Source organism: Heloderma suspectum, chromosome 5 (genome assembly GCF_057233095.1).
Source record: "Heloderma suspectum isolate Gila_16-S chromosome 5, 16-S_ref, whole genome shotgun sequence".
NCBI classification, from domain to species: Eukaryota; Metazoa; Chordata; class Lepidosauria; order Squamata; family Helodermatidae; genus Heloderma; species Heloderma suspectum.
Window position 1 is genome coordinate 123,662,518 of NC_139462.1, and position 9,477 is coordinate 123,671,994.

General features: G+C 41.1%; 1 protein-coding gene across 3 annotated transcripts in view; it reads left to right on the forward strand.

The window, feature by feature from the left end:
* The window catches only part of LOC146344360 (dihydropyrimidinase-related protein 1), a 172,318-nt gene extending 163,535 nt beyond the window's left edge, over window positions 1–8,783 (forward strand). For 2 of the 3 annotated variants that reach the window (XM_084859923.1, XM_084859925.1), the window contains 3 exons: window positions 3,284–3,463; window positions 6,945–7,110; window positions 7,784–8,777. In XM_084859923.1, coding sequence (XP_084716049.1) covers window positions 3,284–3,463; window positions 6,945–7,110; window positions 7,784–7,875 — 438 coding nt within the window. In that variant the 3' untranslated portion in view covers window positions 7,876–8,777. Of the gene's footprint in view, window positions 1–3,283; window positions 3,464–6,944; window positions 7,111–7,783 lie in introns of all 3 variants that reach the window. The other variant, XM_084859924.1, reaches the window with a different exon arrangement.
* The last annotated feature ends 694 nt before the right edge of the window (window positions 8,784–9,477 follow it).

A 9,477-nucleotide genomic window follows, 5' to 3' on the forward strand; every position in this document is an offset into this window, starting at 1 on the left:
GCAGTTGTTCCGAAAGCATGTAAGCTCTACACATGAGGAGTGGGCATGAGTGTGCTAGCTCTGCCCACTGTTGCCATCAGGTTTCTAAATGGTGTGGGAAGTCTCTATGGATACAGGCAGCTCTTCATTACAGTCACCCTCTACACATGAAGGGCGACAAGAATGGGGATGAAGAGGGCGGAGCTAGTGCATTCCCACCAGCTCCTCACTCATACATAGAGCTTACATGCTTTAGGAACAACTGCATAGGACATGTGTGTAGGAGTCATTTGTGACAGAGAAAGTGAGGCAATTGGTGAATTGGACTCATGATGATGTGATATTACATGAGTCCTCTTGTTTATTAGAAATCAGCATCATATTCCATTCCTATCATGGGTAAGGAACAAGTGAACTCTGTAAGAAGATATTTCAAGTGTAATTCCACAAAATAGGAATTAATATATTAAGCTGAAGGCTTCATACTACTTACTGTTGACATTTTGTTGTGACAGTTTTAGACCTATTTGCTTGCTCTGCCCTGCTGTGCAAATAATAATCTATAAGAACATAAGAAGAACCATGCTGGATTAGATCAAATTAGATCTAATTCAGCATTCTGTTCCCACAGTGGCTAACCAGGTGCCCATAAAAAGCCTACAAGCAGGACATGAGCACAACAGCTCCCACCAACTCATGTTCCCCAGCAACTGGTATTCAGCGGCACACTGTCTCAGATACTAGAGGTAATATACAACTATCGTGGCTATAGCCATTGATAGCTTTATCCTCCATGAATTTGTCAAATCCCCTTTTAAAGCCAACTAAGTTGGTGGCCATCACTACATCTTGTATTAGTGAATTCCATAGTTTATATGCTATGTGAAGAAATACTTCCTTTTATCTGTCTTGAATTTCCCGCCACTCAGGGTAAATGGATGACCCCAGGTTCTAGTATTATGAGAAGGGGAGAAAAATGTCTCCCTACCCTCTTTCTACACACCATGGAGAAAGCTCCACACCTCTTTCTCCACACCATACATTTATACACTTCTGTCATGCTCCCTTACTCAGCACCAAACCTTGTAGCCTTTCCTCATAAGGAAGTTTCTCCAATCCCATGATAATTTTAGTTGCCCTTCTCTGCACCTTTTCCAACACAATATCCTTTCTGAGATGCAATGAACTGTACACAATATTCCAAGTGTTGTCACACTATAGATTTGTATAAAGGAGTTATGATTTTGGCATTTTTTATTTGTTATTCTTTTCTTAATGATTCCCAACATGGAATTTGCTTCTTTCTCAGCAGCCACACACTGGATCAACATTTTCACAGAGCTATCCACCACAACCCAAGATCCATTTTCTGGTCAGTCACCACCAGCTCAGGCCGCATCCGTGTATATGTGAAGTTAGGATTTTTTTGCCCCAATATACATTTTTTTAGACTTGCTTACATTGAACCCCAATTGCCATTTTAATGCCCATTCCCCCAGTTTGGAGATATTCTTGTGGAGCTATTCATTGTCCCTTTCGTTTTAACCACCCCAAATAATTTGATGATGTAAGCAAACATGGCCTCCTCATTGCTCATCCCTAATTCCAGATTGTTTATGTAGAAGTTAAAAAGCACCAGTCTCAGTACTGAGCCTTGGGGAACCTACAGTTTACATCCCTCCATTATGATAAGTGTCCATTTATTCTTACTCCCTGCTTCCTGTTCCATCAGAGGACATTCCTTCTTATCCCTTGGCTGTTCAGGAGTCTTTGGTGTCAGGAATCTTTGTCCAAGTAAACAGTGTCTATCAGTCACCCCTATCCACATTCTTACTGACACTTTCAAAGAACTCTAAACATTACTGAAAATAGACTGCCCTTTGCAGAAGCCATGTTGATTCTTCTTCAGCAATACTTGTCTTTCTATATGCTTGCTAGTTTTATCTTTAACAATGCTTTCCACCAATTTACCAGGAACAGATGTTAAGTTAACCTACTGTAATTTTCTGAATTCTTCCTTGACCTCTCTCTCTTTTTTTAAATGGTGTTATATTGTCCACCCACCCTCCAGTCCTCTGGTACAGTGGCCATTCTAACATATTACATGTTAGAAGATCTGCAATTTCACATTTGAGTTCTTTAAGAATTCTTAGATGGATTCCATCTGGACTGGGTGATTTGTTTGTTTTCAATTTGTCAATAAGGTTTAGAACTTCATCTCTTGTCACTACTATTTACCTCAGTTCTTCAGACTCCATTCCTGACAATATCAGTTCAGGGACAGGTATTTGCCTCACATCTTCTGCAGTGAAGAGTTAATTTTGCAATCCTTTAACTTCCTTGTAATCCAGTGCACCAACTGCCTCCCTAGCTGGTTTTCCTACTTATGATGTATTTAAAGAATTTTTGCTGTTGGTTTTAGTGTGCTCCTCAAAACCTGTTTTTGCCTCCCTCATTGTTTGCTTCTTTTTGCAAGTTTGTATTCATTTTTGTTCTTCTAATTTGGGCAAAACTTCCTTGACATTGCTTGTTAACTATGCTGATGACCTCTTGGACTTGGTGGTACCTTTTCTGATCTGCAATATACATTCTGGCTGAGCGTCTATTATTGTAGCTTTCAGTAACCTCCAAGAAGACCTCCAAAAAGGAGAGATCTGACCCTCTTGACATTCCCTTTTGAATACCTTTTTACCAATCTCATTTTAGAGAAATTCCCTCTTTTGAAGTCAAAAGTGAGTGTGCTGGAATGTCTGGCAATTTTCCACTGACATATAATTTAAATTTGATAGCAGTGTGGTCACTGTTTCCAGTTGGTTCAACAACACTCACATCTCACAGTAGCTTTTGGTTGGTTCCATGACCAACTGTTCTGTAGCACGATCATTTATAGCTTCTAGACATTTTACCTCTTTGTCATGACCAGAACACACATTTATCCAATCTTTGTGAGGCTAACTGAAGTCACCCATTACCACAACCCTTTGGATACCTCCTTGATTTCATTCTCCATCTCAAGACCGCCTTAAGCATTTTGGTCAGGGAGTGATAGCATGTTCCTCATACTAATTTATATTGCAATTTTCTCATGTGAACTGAAACTGAACTGGTCAGCTCATATGCATCAGATCAGAACAACTTCAGTTGCAGCTGAACTCGAACTGGAATTAAACCAAAATATTTAATTGTTTGACTCCCTGATGATTAAAAACAAAACTACCATGCTTAACTCCTTCTGCAGGTGAATTAATGTGGTACACGCATGCCTATACATAAGAATAAGCTGTAAGTTTTTGTTTTTGTTCAGGCTGTTGAATATAATATCTTTGAAGGCATGGAATGCCATGGTGCTCCTCTCATAGTTATTAGCCAAGGGAAGATTGTGTTTGAGGATGGAAATCTCCATGTAAGTAAAGGAATGGGCCGTTTCATTCCCCGGAAGCCTTTCCCTGAATACCTTTATCAACGGATCAAAATTAGAAATAAGGTAGGTTTGTGTACATCTCCAGAACAGAAGACTTTTATTTTGTTGCTGTTAATCATTTGTATAGTGCATTGGGGTGCACAAATTGCTTTAATAACAATTTTATGAGTTTTTTAGGGTGAGAGACAGTGATGTGCCTGAGGCAATCCAATGTGGCTATGCCATTCCCTGGTTGAAGGAATGAAAAAAGCTATCTAAGCATATGAAGGCTGGCTGTGGATTCATCACTCTGCGGGGTTGTGGGGCAGATTTAAGATGGTTCACACCCAGAGGCTGATAATTACTGAAAGAAATTTGTGAATCCTCAGAGGATTTTTGGTTGGCATGCCTCTGGCTATTGGGCAGTATAGAAATGTAATAAAAAAATACCTAGCATTCCTATTATAGAATCATAGAATCATAGAATAGTAGGGTTGGAAGGGGCCTACAAGGCCATCGAGTCCAACCCCCTGCTCAATGCAGGAATCCAAGTCAGAGCATCCCTGACAAATGGCTGTCCAGCCTCGTCTTGAAGGCCTCCAGTGTGGGAGAGCCCACCACCTCCCCAGGTAATTGGTTCCATTGTCGTATTGCTCTGACACTCAGGAAGTTTTTCCTGATGTTCAGCCGGAATCTGGCTTCCTGTAACTTGAGCCCATTATTCCATGTCCTGCACTCTGGGATGATCAAGAAGAGATCCTGGCCTTCTTCTCTGTGACAACCTTTCAAGTACTTGAAGAGTGCTATCATATCTCCCCTCAGTCTTCTCTTCTCAAGGCTAAACATGCCCAGTTCTTTCAGTCTCTCTTCATAGGGCTTTGTTTCCAGTCCCCTGATCATCTTTGTTGTCACAGAGTTATTTGTGCTCTTGTAATTCTGTGGAATATGATGATGATCTGAGCAGTTGACAAGATCTCTCCCAAGTGTTCTCTTCATCTCGGTAAATCTCACCTTACTTCTTGGCTTGCTGGGGAGCTGGGAGCAATAAAACAGTTGGGATGATGGCTGGAAAGTAGGTAGTAAAAAACTCAGTGCAAATCTGAACAAACACAGAGAAGTGCTCATCTTACAGCCTACTCTGCGGTGGTAATGATGTAGAAGAGCCAATATTTTTCTGCCACTATTGCATCTTCACAGTGCTGTCCACCAGAGCTTTTCTGGGTGCTACATGCCAGCAAGCAGATGTTAAAAGAGGCTGTGACTTTTTTGCAAATCACTTGGATTCCATTACCAGTTCATCCCCAGTGACTTGGCTGCAGTATAGTGAATGTGGCAAGAGCAGTGTTGAGTCATGTGTTGTTGGATGAGTTTCAGTTATTGAGGCCTGATGACAACATGCTTGGAAGGAAGTGGATTACCACTTGTCTTCTTGGCATTTCCTATTCCAGGCTCATAATGTCAAGCAGGAGTGGGCTGAGTGGCTGGTCCAAGAGACCAAAAATGTTTCTACAACAGGGGGTGATCCAAACTTGGGCTGTGCAATTGCACTGGACAAGGCACAAATCTGCTTTGGCAATAATTGGACTGCTGTGGAATTGCAGGCGACCTGAGTCCAAAGCAGATTGGCTCTGAGATTTTGGAACCACATTGGAGCCCTTGGAAGGCCTTTATTTTTTTAACTTGTTTGGCCCAATTTGATAATTTTTTTAAGACCCCCATTGCTCTCCAAGCTTTCCATAAATGGAAAACACCATGCAGATATGATGGGAAGGCAATCAGGAAATGCGTTTTCCATAGGGCTCTCCTTCCAATCAGAATTCTTTTTGGGAGGGACACAAGAATATATATCAGAAGCTATTTTGGTAATTTTCTGCTCTTTGTTAGTTGCTGTCTCTTTGCAGCATCAGAAACTAAAGAGTTCTTGGAGTTGGTGGTTGTGTTTCTTTTGCCTGTGTGACCTTATTCTGTATTCCAGATGTATCTTTTCCTAGAATTCTTTCCTAAAATTCTAGCCTCAGCAGGTATCCCTTACCCTAGAATGGGAGGAAGCTTCCATTGGTGCCAAGGACCTTCTTTCCCATGTCAAAGAGCAACAGCAGTGTTTGTTTGTGTGACATCTATCAGAACTGCAGTACAGGAGAAAAGTGTTAAAACCCTGTGCACCACAGTCCTGATTGAGACCCCAGGCACCTGCTTTTTACAGGCTAAAAAAAGATTCATGTAAAGATTCCAAGGCCACTTATAGTTTGGCCCTGAATTGCTACATCTACACCATAAATACTGGCCTGGTTCAGATGTAGTGGAAAGCTGAAGTTTTCTGCCATGAGAAGGAGTCATGGCAAACCTTGGACATGCACATACCCCCCCCCCCACACACACACACACACACTGCAGATTAATCACATGCAGATTAAAAGATTCTGCTTTCAATTTTAAACTAAACGCAATTCTCTCATATGTCCAAACTCGGGGAACTATGGTTTGTTTAGACCAGCCTTCCTCAACTTCGTACCCTCCAGATGTCTTGGACCACAACTGCCATCAGCCCTGACCATTGGTCATGCTGCCAATTTTGAGAACATTATAACTGTCCTAAATAAGCACTTGTATAAATAAATTCATAGATTTTTGTATCCATGCTGCTCAGGCAAAAAATACTGTTACACCAACTACAACTATGTTGGTGTAATAAAGGGTGGCTTTGGATGTTCACCCAAAGTGGTAATAGAGATATCCCGGCATACCTCTGGCATTGCCTCCAGATCACATGTGCAGTGTGTATCTCTGTGTTAGTGAATGTATATATTCCCTGTGGCAAGATACACATTCTCTCTTGCTTGGACATTGTAAGCCTGCAGGCAGGGCTGTTATCTTTCACTTTATATTTTATATCAGGGGTTACAAATGTACCACAGCAACCCACAGAGTCATGCCAGTCCACCTGCCACATTATCAGCCCCCATCCTGGATCCCCCCCCCCAAAAAAACCCCAACAACAACACCATGAAAGATGGAATAGATGCTTTGCCTGGGAAAGAGAGAGAATTTTCATTCTATGAAGTGGGTGTTCTGTTGGAGTAGAAAAATGTGGGTTAAAATGAGTAGTTTTATGTTTGGGGGCTCAGATCCCACTTCTACCATGTACTCAGTTTCTTAGGCAAGTTACAGCCTCACTAGTTTGTGTTCTGTGAAATGGGCATTTTGTGACTGGCCACTCCCACCACAGCAGCCATTTTATGAATGGACAAGACCCCATGGGAGCCTTTTTGTGATGGTGCCCACAATACTCTAAAAAATTCCAGATGTGCCCATTGGCCCCCAAATGGTTGGAGACTGTTGTCATATATTGCAAAGCACGTTGTTTGTGGGGGCTTAAGGATAAAGGTTATAATATTTATGTTCTACTACTTTTGCACAAGAGGTGGGACCATGGAGGAAGCATGAATCACTCACATGAGCTCTGATGCCCCTTTGTGTGAACATACCATAGATTTTGTGCAGGGACTGTGGGTAAAATGCGAAGCTACTGAGGGTGAGTAAATGAATTTCTCTTTGTAATATGTAGGTAACAGAATTCCAAGGAGTTTCCAGAGGAATGTATGACGGTCCAGTCTATGAAGTCCCAGCAACAACAAAATACGCAACTCCTGCACCTTCCACTAAATCATCTCCTGCCAAAAACCAGCCTCCGCTAATCAGGAACCTCCACCAGTCTAATTTTAGCTTATCAGGTGAAACAGTGTGTGACAAACTGTCACAAAACCTTTTAAAAACATACCCCATTAGAGATAATAGATTTGTATGAAATCATCCCTCAGCAATTTACTAAGGGACAGTTGTGGCATAATAAACAGCTGCAGCATTGATTAGCTATTTGGGGCAGGAAGAAAGTTTTCAGGTTGAGTGGAGGCCTTGTTGCAAAGTGCAGCCTTACGTTGTGCTATATATGGCTCTGGGCATTTCAAATGAGCATTATATTTGCACACTTGGGACTGGGTGAAGGATGTCCCCTTCCAACAGCCTGGTTTGTATATAATAGACGATAACTGCACATACTACTTTTCTGAGGATGGTCCCATTAGTCCACTAGTGCTGTATCAAAATACCCATTAGCTTTTAAGAAACATTGCAACAGGGTCTCAAGATCCAGTTTTAAATTAGTGTACGGGTGATGTAGATCCATTGCTTCAGAGCTCCTCCCCCTGAAAGTTATGCAGTAGGGTGTGTTTTCCAAAACCAGTATTTGTCAAACTCAGAATTAATTTTCAACTAAAACATAAATAATTGTATGAAAAGATCATCCAAGTTTAGCTTTTGTAACTACTGGTGCCATTGAATTCTGAATTAATGACAGTCTAGCGAGGCTATTGACTATCACTTCTCTTCTGGATTACCCCTGTACAGGTGCTCAGATAGATGATAACAACCCACGTCGTACTGGACATCGCATTGTTGCACCCCCTGGTGGCCGCTCCAATATTACTAGTCTTGGATGAGTTCAAACAGAAACCGGAAAACCAAGAATGAAGGGTCATGGGAACAATCTTCTTTTTTTCTGTGTCTCTGTTGTTGACCCCAACATTTTATTCCATACTAATGCGAGTAAAAACTAATCGTCTCCTTTAAAAAAAATGCATAGAAAGTTCTTGTGATGGTGTAGTGTGTTTGCTTGAAATTAATTGGCTCACAATTGTTCTTTCATACCTTTATCACCTTAAAGCATGTTGCTTCCTTTCCCCCATTAGTGACTGCTGCTTTTAGCCCTGTCTTGTAACTACCTGATGATTCCTTTGCACCTTCCACCCCCACTTAGCTGTGCTAGAGTAGTTGATGCATGTTACTGAGTTACTGATGCAAGTCACAGTTTGTGAGCGAGTCCATTTTAGAACATGTTGCCAACAATTAGGTAGACATAGTGCCAAGGTAAGAAATTCCACTAAAGAAGGAAGTCCATGAACATTTTAAAAACATGCAGAATAGAACAGGCAGATTTTTGTTAATGTAATTTTTTAATTTATTATAGACCCAACTAAAGAAGCCTTGTCAAGTAAAAGCTTCAATAGAAGAGGGCCTAGCAGCACTGATCCACTTAGTACATTCCAAGTCTGTGTCTTTATTTTTAGGAAGAGCTAAAACCTCCACACAATGATACTGCTGCCATCTTGTTCAGAGGATTTCCACATTGGGGTGGTAGTGCTCACTTTTCACATGTGTTTTTTGGTATTTGCAACTAATTCAAATGGTTGTTGGATTTTTAAAGTTTTTGTACAGAACTCTTCTTTATAAATCACATTCATTTCTACTTATAAAATATCAGATCTACTAGTTGTGATTCTTTTTTTTTTTAATCCAAGGCTTGTGAAATAAAAGAAAACGAAATGAAGTACTTTTAATTCTAGTTCATAAGACAGTTGTTATTCATTTGCACATCACTGAAGGAAACAAGTACTTTAGGAAAACTAAAAACCCTATTTCTTATGTGTTAAGATTGCACTACCTTTGATAGATTACTCAAAGAAACAGGGAAAATCACTGAAACTTTTTCAGCTGAAAAGCAATTGCCATCCAGTGTTCAATGTAGCTGCCTTAATGCATTGGTGTATAGGAGTCAGTGCCAGTGTAAGTTTGCATAGAAATACAAAGCACCAAAAAAAAAAGAAGAATGTGGGACAGGGAGAGATTGTTATGAAGATCTAGAAAATGCACTGTTATGTAGAGAGAGCTCATATTAACTTGAAAATTGCCTGAGATCTTCTGGGAAAATATTCTCACTTATGGCCAATCCAACGGTTCAGAAAAATTAGCCATTTCCACTCCCCTCATCTTCACCAGAAGGTGTCCCCACCAACCACCTCCCAAACACACTGCCCCCTTTGTTACCTGTAATCCCTGGAAGCAGCAGTGAAGGCAAGGAAAGCAAGCCGGGGGGGGGGGGGGGGGCGTCCGTTACTTGTTCACCCAAGCCTGTCAAACAACTGAACAGTGGGGCTTGTTGGAGTGCAGTTGTGATGGGCAGGACAGCATGTGGGGAGAATTCATCCCTGCATGTCATTCTCTATATGAAAAAAGTGTCCTCCACAGCCTGCCAAACAGTTGTT